This window comes from Colius striatus, chromosome W (genome assembly GCF_028858725.1).
Source record: "Colius striatus isolate bColStr4 chromosome W, bColStr4.1.hap1, whole genome shotgun sequence".
Lineage (NCBI taxonomy): Eukaryota > Metazoa > Chordata > Aves > Coliiformes > Coliidae > Colius > Colius striatus.
The window spans coordinates 14,392,802-14,408,069 of record NC_084789.1 but is presented as its reverse complement, the minus strand read 5'-3'; the positions used below and the strand labels follow the sequence as shown (position 1 = coordinate 14,408,069).

General features: G+C 41.3%; 1 protein-coding gene across 8 annotated transcripts in view; it reads left to right on the top strand.

Moving 5' to 3' along the window:
• Positions 1-15,268, top strand: part of LOC133628454 (transportin-1-like) — a 103,481-nt gene that overhangs the window by 36,686 nt on the left and 51,527 nt on the right. For all 8 annotated transcript variants that reach the window (XR_009820693.1, XM_062016619.1, XM_062016615.1 and 5 more), the window contains 3 exons: positions 5,063-5,169; positions 11,369-11,502; positions 13,539-13,620. Coding sequence is in view for 7 of the 8 variants with exons in the window: in XM_062016619.1 (XP_061872603.1) it covers positions 5,063-5,169; positions 11,369-11,502; positions 13,539-13,620 (323 nt within the window). In the remaining variant the exon portion in view is untranslated. The remainder of the gene's footprint in view (positions 1-5,062; positions 5,170-11,368; positions 11,503-13,538; positions 13,621-15,268) is intronic.

The following is a 15,268-nucleotide window of genomic DNA, read 5'->3' as shown; positions in this document are numbered from 1 at the left end:
TCCCAGTTACTACAACCATAGTATTTTCCTTGCCCACTCTCAAAGATTAAAAAAGTAAAATAAAAGTATATTTAAATGCAGTATAAAAAAAACAGAGGCTGGTTGCAAGTTCATAAAGGAATTCAGCTTGTATCAGCTGATTTCTCCTATAAAATAATCTACCAGTTACCAGTCCTTTAGAATCCTTTGCTTTTTCTATAGGATTTCTTCTTCAGACATCTGGGTGGCTTAAGGACTTTGGACTAGAGAAAAATGCTTTACTGTGAATTTTATTAGTGCCCCATTTCCTTAATGACAGTAAACCCAAGTCTTTGAGTAGCAGGTATGTTTGTGATTTCAGTTTGTAGAAGAGTTGTTCTTGTTTGTTTGTTCATAGAAGTTGTCAGTGGAGTACAATAGAGCTGCCTAAAGAATATGTTACAGCTCTGGATTGCTGTCTTAGAGTGGTTTGGTGGTGACTAGGGGAGAGGTCAAGGTGCGGGCTGTTGTTTGGTTGGGTTTGAGCAGTTTATTCTTTGATTTCTCCTATTAGGAAACATTTGTGGATTAGTAGCTCAATTACTGTTGAACTTTAAGTGGTCCTTGCCGGGATTATTCAAGCATATATGAACTCTAAAGATGCATACCAACTGATGAACTGTATACTTACATAATAATAGTTGCTATTTAGCATATGTTTTGCACCCTCTTGTGTGAAGTAATTAAATGTCGGATCCTGTAGGTTTCTATCTTAATAGTGAGATTGGTCCAGTGCTCACTCTTGATGCTATCTTGGTGTAAATATATTGCTACCTGCCTAGGCTGCCTTGTTACATATGAGTTGGCATGTGCTAGTCATAGCTGCTCTTTGAGATGCGTGGTTTTGCTGTTCAAGAACTATCAATTTAATGAGCCAACCACAAATAAGATCTCTGGAATTCTGAGAGGAAGATGAGCAAGTACATGAAAATAGCATCAGGGAAGGTGGTAATGGAGCCTTTGTGGTCTCTGGCATCTGGTGCTAACCAGACAAAAGATGATACTTTTGACCAAATGGAGGTAAACTGATTAATCCCATTCTCAGAAGTCACCTCACTGAGGACAATGAAGATGGCAATAGAGTCTATTTTAGAACTATTATTCAAGACCGAATAGTAACTATACATTGTTATATCCTTAGCTTTTCTCTATTTTAACCCTCAAATGATTAACAGTGTGGAACTTCTGTGCTATGTGGTACATGTTTTAAAAACCCTTGTGCCAACATTGAAATATGAATTCAAGTTCAAAAAAGATAGCTGTATATGTTGAGGACCCACAAACTTGCCAGGAAATAAATGCATCTATTTAAGAGGTGTCTATGATTATTCTTAAAACTTTCTAGGGATTCTAGTCTTGGCTGGACCCTAGTGTAGCTTCCTGCTTAAAAGCAGACAGGGGAAATAGTTTGAGTGTTTAAGAGTAGTAGCAGGACTGGAGAGCTTCATTGCAGAAGGAAAGAGAAAGCTAATGATTGTCCTATGAGGGGGGAGTTTTGTCATGAAGTTCAACTTTTTAGAAATGAGGAGTTAAGAAATCAACTTTAGGGGCTACAGAGGCAGACTACCACCCCAAAACCCCCAACCTTTCCCCTGTCCTGTTGTTGACATGAAAGTTACTGAAGCATAGTTGCTTCTTCTTTACATTCAAATTTTTGTATTGTAGAGTTGATGCTATAAACTGGAGTTGCATGTAATTCCAATAGTGACATAAAAGGTGCTGTCTTGACAATTACAGTTCTTAACAATTTCTGACATCTCTCTGGAGTCTGTTTTCTCATGTGTTTACTACTCAATTAGTTCAACTGCTGTACTTGATAGATTTCACATTTGTCAAGACAAATATCAACAGCTTCTTTAATACTGATTGGTAATTAAGTTCAGTACAAATCAAAGACCACCTTTATAAAGAGTTTCAGTTTCTAGTTTCTAACTTTTACACCTGAGTATGTTGGTCAGAAGGAAAGGCCTCATTTAACTGTCAACTCTAGCCCAAATCTGTCAAAAAGCTGTAAACTTTTAAAATATTTTTTAAATTGTTTATTTCTTTACTTTGATTATTCTTCTGAAGTCCTTGTTTTTATATCTGTGTTGCAGAGAAAGCCATAAAGGCAAATCTGTGGTGTCTTCTGGTCCCTGCTGGCTATCTAAAGAAGCAGGCGGGTGGGAAGTATTTCACATTTGAAAGGAGATGAAGCTCATTAGAAACCCACATAGATTTCTTTTAACATGAATATAAGTGCCTAAAACTTTATTTTATATGGCTATTTTTTCATTAGTCTTAAAACCTTTTGCAAAGCTTCAAATGCTGTCTATAGTGCTTCTTTTAGTTCACAGAATCGCAAACTATCAAATTCTTGATAGTCTATTTATTTGTATTCACATCAAAGTCTCCATTATTTAAAAATAAAAACAAACACAAAACCAAAACAACAAAAAAACCCCTGGTACAACATTAATTGACTTCTCTGCAGACCTTTACAAAAGGCTTGTAATTACATGTATTTTCTGAACTACATGTGTCTGTTGCAAGGGGATAATGGCCTCAAGCTGCTTCTTGCCTACACAATCAGAAGTGTTTCCTGCTAGATTATCCTGTTGCTGTCTAAAATAAGCCTTTTTCAGGAATGCTTTTAGAATCATAGATTCTTAAGTTTGTTTCTAAACTTTTGTTAATTCTACAAACCTGTTCCAGATCAAAGTCAGGGAGACGATTTTGTAATTTAACTGCATTGTCTAGGAGGCAAGAACATTCAATTATTTTGTTCAGTTTATGAAGTTATTGTTTTTAAAATAAAGCAGATCATTAAGATCCAGCAACAATAAAATATATATTTTCTGTTAATGCATCTGATATTCTTTGCAGGACCATAATATTCAGGAGAAATAGTCTTTAAGACCCCATAGATCTCCATAGGCTTTGGGGAAATCTATTCTATTCAGTTGCACTTATGAAGACAACTGGATACAAACTACTTCTGGAACTGTAAAATTGTGTTTTAACTCTGTCTTCATTTTTGCCTTTTGCTGTCTTGGGTTCTCTGGCCTTACTGCATCAAAGTAAACATGATCATAGAATCATAGAATGGTAGGGGTTGGAAGGAACCTTGATGCAAAATATCTTTGTGTCTTGATGTTGTGGTTTAAGCCCAGCTGAAAAACGAAGCACTACACAGCCTCTATTCATGCCCTCCCCCCTACTTCCTTAGGATGGTGGAGACCCCAGAAAGATGGGAGGAGAAAAGATAACCAAGGACCCTGTGGATTGAGACAAGGACAGGGAGGGCTTATTGGCCAATTATGGTTCCGGGCAAAACAGACTCAACTACTTCACTTAGGGAAGAAAAGAAGAACAGTTTAATCTACTGCCAACTAGAAACAGAACAGATAGAAAGTAAAACCAGAGCAGGATGATGAGAAAAATACAGCCAGCACCTTAAGATATCCTTCTCCCACCCCTCCCTCCTTCCTGGGTTTAACTACCTAGCTGCCTGCTCCTGATTTCTCTACTTCCTCCCTTCCTCAGTGGTGCAGGGGGGTCGGAAATGAGGGTTGCGAATTGTAGTCAGTCTGTTACAAATGATCTCTGCTGCTTCTTTAATCTCGGAGGAGGAGGACTCCTCACATTCTTCCTCAGCTCCAATGCGGGATTCCTCCCACGGGATATAGTCCTTAATGAACCTCTCTTTTGTCCTTCCCAAGGGCTACAACTTATTCTCACAAACTCCTCCCATGTGGGTTTCCACCATGTCCAGCAGAACTCATTCTGCTGCAATGCTGCCCTCCCACAAATTCATGTCCTCCTCTGGGCACAGTCACCACCCCTGGTGTGGGGTTCTCTATGAACTGCCAACAAATCTCAGCTTCACCACTTCTCTCCATGGCTTGCAGGGGGACAGCCTGCTGTCTCACCATGGGATACAGGGGGGATTTCTGCCCTGGCACACCTCCTCCTCTCTTCCCTCACTGAACTTGGGGTCCGCATGGTCACTTCTCTCTTCTCCAATTCCTTCCACCACCTCCCAGAAAAGTGATTGCAGAGGCACCCAATTGACTCAGCCTCAGAGGTGGGTCTGACTTACAGATGGGGAAAGTTTTGAGCAGCTTCTTACGGGAGCCATCATTGCAACCCCTTCCCCATTACCAGAAACGACTCCACACAAACCCATGACACTTGCCCAGAATGTCCTTTGCTCTGTAATGTCCTGTATTCTTGTATATTTAATAAGAATTTTCACATTTTATTACAAAGAAAAAGGATAAATGGTTATTAGCTCAATGGAGAAGCTTAGGAAAGCATTTTTCATCAGTTGTATTTGGGAGATTACTAATTGAAGCAAAACTTACACATAGTCAGTCCTAGTTTATAAGCAGCCTTCCCCATTCCTGTCACCTAATTGTTTTTTCCTGGGATTTCTGTATGTGCTGGAAATTGAATTAGTGACTCTTTGGGCCATCTTATCCGTTTGCTGGATCTGAATCAGCCAACCTCTACAGCTGATTACTGGATCACCTGCCATATTGTGTAAGCTCTTAGTAGGTATCTCAGTCTTTGAATGTGTCCTTAATATTTTGTGTAAATATAGTAAAGTTGTGAACACATAATTTACTATTGGGTTACAAGTTTATTGAATGACAACTTCACATGTTCATGCTTTTGTATCATAATGAAGAGGAGGTGATTTGAGGTGGATACTCCATGTTTACTGAAGGTCAAGATTTGTACAGTTTTTAGTTAGCTTAGCAGAACCTGTCCTGCAGTGTTCGGGCATGATTATTTCCTTAATTGGAATTACTTTGTGCTTGACTTCTCACATACAAGCCCTTCATGGTAGCAGGAAGGAACAACCTGCCTTTGCATTTCAAAGCCCTTCAAATACCATTTGTAATTAAATGTACTTCCTCTTCTTATTTTGCCAGCTCTTAATAAACCAAGAAATTTCTTAAATCCTTAGATCTTTGAGAGGAGTATAATTAGAAAAATTGGTGTGAAATCTGTAAAGATATATGAGATTTCATTTCCTTTATTCCTCTGATTAATTTAGGCATTCTGATAACAACCATAGCTTCAAAAGGGGAATTACAGAATTGGCCTGAACTCTTACCAAAGCTTTGCAGCCTGTTGGATTCTGAAGATTACAATACCTGTGAGGTAAGGAGAATTATTTTCAAATTGGTTATCATCTAAAATTTATTATTTTTTATTTGTCTTCAAAGATATGATATATACATATAGTATTTTGTGTGTGTATATGAACGTATATAATATCTTCAGAGAAGAGTGACTCACATTTGGTACTTTTTATTCTACCTGCATTCCATGCTCTTAATGTTCATTCAAATGAATTTGTTTTCCTTGCATAAACACAAAATTGGAGTGTAGATGGGTAGTCATAGCATCTCAACTAAGAAATGTTCTAAAGTTATTACTTTGTGAAACCCAATCTTTTAGACATCATCAAGTTGACCGTGAATTTTCTCTTACTTCAGAGTAGTGTTACAGAATCACAGAATCTTAAGGGTTGGAAGGGACCTCGAAAGATCATCCAGTCCAATGCCCCTGCCAGAGCAGAACCACTTAAACTAGGTCAGACTGCAACTCATCCAGGCAGATTTTGAAAGTCTACAGAGAAGGAGACTCTACAACCCATCTGGGCAGCCCATTCCACTGCTCTATCACCCTCACAGTAAAGAACTTTTTCTTTCTGTTTCTTTGGAACCTCTTATGCTCTACCTTGTACTTGTTGCTCCTTTCTTCTATCACTGGACATCATTGAGAATAGTCTGGCTCCATCCTCCTGAAACTTGCCCTTTACATATTTCATAAAATTATAGAATCATAGAATGATAGGGATTGGAAGGGACCTTTAGAGATCATCTAGTCCAACCCCCCTGCAGAAGCAGGTTCACCTAGATCAGGTCACATAGGAACATGTCCAGGCAGGTCTTGAAGACCTCCAAGGAAGGAGACTCCACAACCCCTCTGGGCAGCCTGTTCCACTGCTCCATCACCCTCATAGTGAAATAGTTTTTTCTTATGTTTAAGTGGAACTTTTTGTGTTCCAGCTTCATCCCATTACCCCTTGTCCTGTTACTATCTACTATAGAAAAGAGGGATGTCCCAACCTCTTGACACCCACCCTTTAGATATTTATAAATGTTAATAAGATCTCCCCTCAATCTCCTCTTCTGCAGACTAAACAGCCCCAGTTCCCGCAGTCTTTCCTCGTATGAAAGATGTTCTATACCTTTGATCATCTTTGTGGCCTTGCGCTGGACTCTCCAGCAGTTCTCTGTCCCTCTTGAGCTGAGGAGCCCAGAACTGGACATAGTACTCCAGATGAGGCCTCACCAGGGCAGAGTAGAGAGGGAGAAGAACCTCCCTCGACCTGCTGGCCACACTCTTCTTGATGCATCCCAGAATGCCATTGGCCTTCTTGGCCACGAGGGCAAATTGCTGGCTCATATTTAGTTTATTATCAATCAGGACTCCCAGGTCTCTCTCTGCAGAGCTGCTCTTCACCAGGTCAACACCCAGCCTGTACTGGTGCATGCACTTGTCCTTGTTGAACCTCATGAGGTTCCTCTCTGCCCAACTCTCAAGCCGGTCGAGATTCTGCTGAATGGCAGCACAGCCTTCTGGGGAATCAGCCAGTCCTACCAGTTTGGTGTCATCAGCAAACTTGCTGAGGGTACTGGCCCCAGAATCGATCCCTGTGGAACTCCACTGGCCACAGGCCTCCAACTCGACTCTGTGCCATTGATCACCACCCTCTGGGCTCTGTCATTCAGCCAGCTCTCGATCCACCTCACTGTCCATTCATCCAAGCCACACTGCCTGAGCTTTCTGATGAGGATGTTATGGCAGACAGTGTCAAAAGCCTTGCTAAAGTCAAGGTAGATGACATCCGCTGCTCTCCCCTCATCTAGCCAGCCAGTTATGCACTCATAGAAGGATATCAGGTTAGTCAAACAGGATTTCCCCTTGGTGAAGCCATGTTGACTCCCCCTGATAACCATCTTATCCTTCATATGTTCAGTGATAACATTCAGGATGAGTTGTTCCATCACTTTTCCAGGGATGGAAGTGAGACTGACCAGCCTGTAGTTTCCTGGGTTGTCCTTCCTGCCCTTTTTGAAGACTGGAGTGACATTGGCCTTTCTCCAGTCCTCAGGCACCTCACCTGTCCTCCATGATTGTTCAAAAATGATAGAGAGAGGCTTAGCAATCACATCAGCCAGCTCTCTCAGCACTCTAGGATGCATCCCATCAGGACCCATTGACTTATGAGCCTTAAGCTTGGCCAACAGGTCTTTAACCTCTTCCTCTTCCACTCAGGCCAAGTCCTCTGCTGTCCTGGCCATCATGTTATCCTTCGGCCTTCTCTGCATCCTCAGACACCAGGGCACCCTCAGCATTTAGCAGCGGGCCCACATTGCCCCTCACCATCCTTCTGCTGCTGATGTACTTGAAAAATGCCTTATTGCTGTCCTTAACTTCCCTGGCTAAATTTAATTCTAGAAGGGCTCTAGCCTTCCTAGTTGCACCCCTGTATGCCCTGGCAATGTTCCTATACTCTTCCCAAGAAGCCAACCCCTGTTTCCACCTCTCATAGGTGGCTGCTTTCTGCCCGAGTTGTCTCAGCAGATCCTTGCTCATCCATGGAGGCCTCCTACCTCCTTTTCTTCCTTTCTTGCACATTGGGACACACTGATCCTGGGTTTGGAGGAAATGGTGCTTGAAGATTGACCAGCTCTCATTGGCACTTCTATCATCTATAATCATATCCCATGAGATCCGTCCAAGTAGATCTTTGAAGAGGCCAAAATTGGCTTGCCTGAAATCCAGGGTCATGGTCCTGCTTTGTGTCCTGCCTCTTCCACACAGGATCTTGAACTCTGCCATCTCATGGTCACTGCAGCCAAGATTGCCTCCAATCTTCACATCCCCAACTAGACCCTCCTTATTCGTCAGCATCTCCCTTATGATGAAAGACTGAAGGAGCTGTGGCTCTTCAGCTTGGAGAAGAGGAGACTGAGGGGTGATCTCATTAATGTTTGCAAATATGTGTGCCCACTACTAAACACAGAGGGTGCCCTGGTGACCAAGGATGCAGAGAAAGCCGAACTACTGAATGTCTTTATTGCTTCAGTCTTTACAACCAAGGCTGGCCCTTGGGAAGTCCAGTCCAGCAAGGATAGTAGGATGGCCTGGACAGCAGAGGACTTACCCTGAGTGGAAGAGGAAGAGGTTAAAGACTTGTTGGCCAAACTTAACACTCATAAGTCAATGGGTCCTTATGGGATGCATCCTAGAGTGCTGAGGGAACTGACTGATGTGATTGTAAGCAGCTCTCCATCATTTTTGAACAATCATGAAGGACAGTCGAGGTGCCTGAGGACTGGAGAAAGGCCAATGTCACTCCAGTTATAAAAAAGGGCAGGATGGAACAAAAAGGTGATGAAGTAACTCATCCTGAATGTCATCACTAAACATATGAAGGAAAAGATGGTTATCACGGGGGAGTCAACATGCATTCACCAAGGGGAAATGCCTATCCTTCTTGAACCGAGGGGCCCAGAACTGGACACAATATGCCAGATGCGGTCTCACAAGGACAGAGTAGAGGAGGAAGAGATCCTCTCTCCACCTACTCACCACAGCCCTTCTAATACACCCCAGGATGCTATTTGCCTTCTCGGTCATGGGTGCACATTGCTGGCTCATGGTTATCCTGCTGTCCAACAAGACCTCCAGGTTCCTTTCCCCTACACTATTCTCTAACAGTTAATTCCCCAATCTGTACTGGTACATGGGGTTATATTTTCCCAGATGCAAGACTCTACACTTGCCCTTGTTGAATTTCATTAGATTTCTCCCTGCCAAACCTTCCAGCCTGTCCAGGTCTCGTAGAATGCCAGCACAGCCTTCTGGTGTGTCAGCCACTCCCCCCAGTTTAGTATCATCAGCAAACTTGCTGACAGTGCCTTCCGTTCCCTCATCAAAATCATTAATGAATATATTGAACAATACCAGTCCCCGGACCGATCCCTGAGGGACTCCACTAGGTATAGACCTCCAACTAGACCCTGCCCCATTGATCACAACTCTTTGCCTTCTTTCCTTCAACTAGTTAACAATCCACCTCACTACCTGAGCATCCAGCCCACACTTTCTCAGTTTTGTCACGAGGATACTGTGGGAGATGATGTCAAATGCTTTCCTGAAATCAAGATAAACCATATCTACTGCACTACCACCATCTATCCACCTGGTTACATCTTCATAAAAGGCTATCAGGTTGGTCAAACATGACTTCCCTTTGGTAAAACCATGTTGATTGCTCCTAATGACCCTCTTGTCTTTTAAATGCCTGGAGACAGCACCCAGGATAAGTCGTCCCATCACCTTTCCAGGGATGGAGGTGAGGCTGACTGGTCTGTAGTTACCCAGCTCCTCCTTCTTACCCTTTTTGAAGACTGGAGTGACATTTGCTTTCCTCCAGTCCTCAGGCACCTCTCCTTTTCTCCACAACTTACTGAAGATGATGGAGAGTGGTCTATCAATGACTTCCGCCAGCTCCCTCAGCACTCATGGGTGCATCCCATCGGGACCCATGGATTTGTATATATCCAGATTGCTCAACTGAACCTTAACCCAGTCCTCATCAACTACAACTGAACCTTAACCCAGTCCTCATCAACTAAACAAAAATTCCCCTTTATCCTAACTTCCTTTGGAGTCTATGGCTCCTGAGGACAGTCTCTGGCAGTACAGACAGCGGCAAAGAAGGCATTCAGTAACTCTGCCTTCTATATATCCTCTGTCACCAGGACACCTGCCTAATTCAACAGTGGGCCTATATTGCCTCTAGTGTTAGTTTTATCTGCAATGAATTTGAAGAAGCCCTTCTTGTTGTCCTTGACCTCCCTTGCAAGGCACAACTCCAACTCCACACTATGTTGTGTGCATTGGTGTACAGGCATTTCAAGATGGAAGCTGATCATGTAGGATTCACCTCTGGCACTGTCTTGCTACCCTTAGGCTCAAATCTAGCGAGCCTGTTTTTATCCCTTTCCTCCTTCAAAATTAGTTTAAAGCCCTTTCTATGAGCCCCACTAACTTGTTCACAAGGATCCTTTTCCCCCTTTGAGACAGATGAACTCCGTCTGTCACCAGACCTGGCATCATGAAAAATTCATCATGGTCAAAAAAGAGGCACCAGCCTCTCAGCCACCTCTTAATCAGGTGGGTTTTCCTTATTTTTTCGGTATTCCTCTCTACCATGAGAGGGATGGAGGAGAACACTACTTGTGCTCCCGAGCCATCCAGCATTCTCTCCAGTGCCCTGGAAGTCCTTTTTAATAGCTTTTGAACTTTTCTCTTTAACCTCGTCAGTACCAATCTGCATTACCAACACATGCTGTACCAGACCAGGGAGGTTCCTGGTAACATCTCTAACCTGGGCCCCAGGGAGTCAGCAGACCTCTCTGTGGGATGGATCCAGTCGATATATGGGACCTTCAGTTCCCTTCAGAAGGCAATCACCTACTACTATAACCCTCTTTTTTTTTGAGACAGTCTTAATGCATGATGTTGTTCATTCTTCTTATAACTTAATCTGGAAATGTGATCTATCATTGCTATATCAGACTAGTGTGAAATTAACTTCTTTTTTCAGTGTTTATGAAGGAAAACAAAGAAATACAAGCAAAATGTTTTTAAACTATGAGGAGAAAAAACAACCCTTGTCTCATTTTTAAAAAATAAAAATCTGTGATCACACAATTTTAGTTACTTGATGCTTTCTCCATAAGCGTGAAGCGTTTTGTAGAAAATAATACTTAGAGATATGACAATAGTCCAAGATGTTTTGATGTTATGTAGTGTTTTAGTGCTGGTTTCTTAAGAAGAAAAAAAAAAAAGATTGAAAAAAAAATTTAATTGACCATCATGTCCAGAGTTCTGTTTTGTCCTGTAACAAGCCATTAAAGGAAAAAAAAAAAAAAGAAAATGAATTGGATGTTTCTGCAACTTGTCATTTATTTTTCAAATAGGATCTTGCTTTTAAGTGTTATTTGAAATGACTGAATAAATTAACATTGAATGCTAAAATTAAAATTATAATTTATCTATTATAGACTTATTCAGCTTGAGAACTTACAGATGGCAGTATAAAGTGCTTAAATAAAAAGCCTTTAAGGATGTTTTAATTTACTTCCATATTTGGTTAGCTACATTTTCTGTGGTGCTGTGCTAAAATTACCTGGTCTGTACAAAACCTAAAATGTTGCTTTCTTCAAAAAGAAAAAGAACTGATTTTTTTTTTTTTCTTTTTTAAAAAAAACAGGGTGCATTTGGTGCTCTTCAGAAGATATGTGAAGACTCTGCAGAAATTTTAGATAGCGATCTATTGGACCGACCACTCAATATCATGATACCTAAATTCTTGCAGTTCTTCAAGCACAGCAGTCCAAAAATAAGGTAGGTTTAGGTGTTGTACTAAGGTTACCTGTTAAAAATATATTTACATGAGCAGCGAGATTGATATTTTATAGATCAGTTTAAAACAAGCTTAGTCTTTTTTAAATGATCCTGCATGTGCAAAAGTGAGAAGACACAGAAATTTCATGCATCAGTAATTTCCACACTTATCTGCTTAGTTAATAGATCACCCTCACCTATTTGCACATCTTCCAAATCTGAAATCTGTCTGAGTTGGAAAATCAAGCTGTTTCTTTTAAGATTTTGCATATTATTATGAAAAATTGCTGTGCTGTGGTGGTTTAGCCCTGGCTGGATGTCAGGTGCCCACCAAGTCATTCTATCACTCCCCCTCCTAAATTGGACAGGGGAGAGAGAATATAACAAAAGGCTTGCAAGACAGGGAGATCCCTCAGCAATTAGTGTGATGGGCAAAACAGACTTGACTTGGGGAGAAATTATTTCATTTATTAACAAGCAATCAAAACAGAGCAGGGAGATGAGAAATAAAAAATTAATCTTAAAACAGCTCCCCCCATCCTTCCCTTTTTCCTGGGTCCCTACCTACTTCCCCTCAGCGGCACAGGGGTAAAGGGGGTTTACGATCAGTTCATTTCCAAGTTCTTGTAGAAAAATATTTTTTCTGCTTTAACTTCACCAAACCTTAGAAAGCTCTTTATCTTTCAGCTGGATCAAATTAAATTAGTTGAATATGTTTTTACTTTAAAACAGAATTAATCTCTCCAAAGTAACAGAAATATAGGATAAAAGAAAAATTCCAGATTTAACTTGTTGCTAATATTTATGAACAAGAACTAGCTTTTGCCCTGAAATGAGCCGATAACGTGCCCTTGCCACAAAGGAGGTGAATGGTATCCTGGGCTGTAGTATTGTAAGCATTCGAGGTGATTCTTCTCCTCACCTTCCAGGTGAGGCCACATCTGGAATACTATGTCCAGTTCTGGGATCCCCCATGCAAGGGAGACATGGACATACTAGAGAGAATTTAGTGAAGGGCCACAAAGATGATGAATGATCTGAAGCCTCTTCTATGAGGAAAGACTGAGAAAGCTGGGACTATCGAACCTCGAGAAGGGAGGACTCGGGAGATTTTGTCAATATATATATAAATACCTGAAGGGAGAACGCAAAGAAGTTGGAGACAGGCTCTTTTCTGCAGTGCCCGGTGACAGGACAAGAGGCAATGGACGCAGACTAAGACACAGGAGGTTCCCTCTGAATGTCAGGAAGCTTTTTCTTATTGTGAGGGTCATCAAGCACTGGTGCCTAGAGAGGTGGTGGAGTCTCAAACCTTAGAGATATTCAAAAGTTGTCGGGATGTGGTCCTGTGAAACCTAGGTGTCCCTACTTGAGCAGGGAGGTTGAACAAGACCTCCAGAGGTCCCTTCCAACCTCAACCATTCTGTGTGATTGTGTGAAATGTGTTTTTGAACTCCTGTTTGAAAATTATATTGAAAGATTCTACATCTTGGAGGCAGCAATTATTGCCAACAATAGTAGATGATAAAGATTAAAAGGAAGAGTATAACTAGGAATATATCATGATGAGTTTCTAAATCTTATTTAAATCCTATGTAAAATAGATGTTCATTAAGAAAAGCATATAACAAAGCATGAGCTTGCACTTGTGGAAAGATAAGCTTAATACTTCATTGGAGCTGAGAAAGATGGAGAAAAATCTCCTTATTTCCTTATCACATTAAACACAGACTCACTTTTGGTATGCTGTGATATTTGTGATTTTGAGATTTCTGTGAGATAGTTAAACCAGTTTTTTATCTACTGAATACTTCATTTAAAATTATTTATTAGCTATATTGGAGTATAAGATGATAGTTAAAAATGTGGTTTAGTAATTTTTTGCAGTAATAATATAGATCTGCAGATTTGTTCTCTCTTGCCTCTAGAAGATGCTTGGACAATGTAATTTCCTTCCTAATGTTTTTGATGCCTATGTACAGTTTAGAAAATATTTAACTCATAAAAAATGTATATTTTAACTTTTCCATTTGTAGATCTCATGCTGTTGCATGTGTCAATCAATTTATCATCAGCAGAACTCAAGCTCTTATGTTGCACATAGATTCTTTTATTGAGGTGAGTGTTCATTCTTGGTTGGGGGGATTAAGTCAAATGACATACCTGGTTTATCATGAACTTTGATTAATGTTTTACAACCATCACTACCCTCAAACTTCACATTGCTGGCTTCCCATTCTTAGCTTCAATCCCCATGGATTGAAGTTTATTCTGTATGCTTATGCTCAGATTAGTGTAAGCACTCTCCCAGGCCAAGAAACAGTATTTTTAAAGATACTTCCTTTTCATAAATAGAGGAAACTCTTGTTGCATAAAGATACTAGCAGCAGTCTATGACTTATGTGTGATGGAGAGTTCAGTACAGGGATTATAATGTCACTGAGTCTGGATGATGGGTCTCTGTCCTGAGTTTGGCTGGGATAGTGTTAATTTTCACAAGAAGCTGCAAGGGAGCATGGGCAGGCTATTCAATATCATGCCGTAGTGCAGGAACCGTGGTTGTTCAGTCAGGACTGAGTGTCAGGTTCCAGGTGGTGAGCAATTGCATTGCCCATTACTCACTTTGTATATTCCTTTATTATTGTTATGACTGTTTCCTCTCTCCTCATGTTGTTCTACTGAATTGTCCTTATCAGAACCCAAGGGGTTTTAACTTTTTCTTCCAATTTCTCCTCCCCATGATTATATCACTGGTCATGGGGTTTGGTGGGTATTTGTATGCAGAATTGTCCTGTACTTCAGGTTTTTCCTCTCAGAATTCATTAGTAATCTCACCCAGTCTATCCGGAGGGCAGGAAGGGATACTTTCCCCAACCCTTTCACCTCCCCTTTCTCCTTCTGGCTAACTACAACAGCTGTCGAGGATGCTGAATATGCTTCGAACATTCCAGTCATCCTACTCTTACTGTTACGTCTCCTGAATGTTTCGTGTCTTGCTTGCAGTTGTAAACTTTTAAGACTGTCACTCAGAGATCTGCCCTAAGGCTGGATGGTCATGGGTGGTATGGCATGTGAATATGAGCAGGTATCTAGAGAACTTCTCACCTGCAATGGTCTGGAACTTCACCCCTGAACAACTACATGACCTTAATAGAGTGACAGAGTATTCAAAAGGAAAATGTTGTGGCTATTCCAAAGAGGCACAACTGACCGCACTGTGCTGGGCCCTGGCCAATATCTACCTTCTCACTTCTGATCCTCTTGAAGGGACATCTCATTCATTTTCACAAAAAGTGACTGATGCATGCCATGACAAGTAGTAGACTAACCGAGACTCTGATTCCCGTGCATAAGTTGATTCATCAAATGGAGAGCCAAGGGGTGACCAGCAGGACTCACTCACCCTTTAACAGCCCCATATGGCCAGTGCAAAAGTGTACTGGAGAGTGGAGACTGACAGTAGACTATCATGACCTGAATGAAGTCACACCGCTGCTGAGCACTGCTGTGCTGGACATGTTGGAACTCCAATACAAACTGGAGTCCAAGGCAGCCAAATGGTATACCACCATTGACATCACCAAGACATTTCTCAATTCCTTTGGCAGCAGAGTGCAGGCCCCAGTTTGCTTTCACCTGGAAGGGCAGCCAGTACACTTGCCCCAGAAGTGGAAACAGAACCCCACCATTTGCCATGGACTTATCCAGGCTGCACTGAAAAAGGATGAAGCCCTGGAACACCTACAATGTAATGATGACATCATTG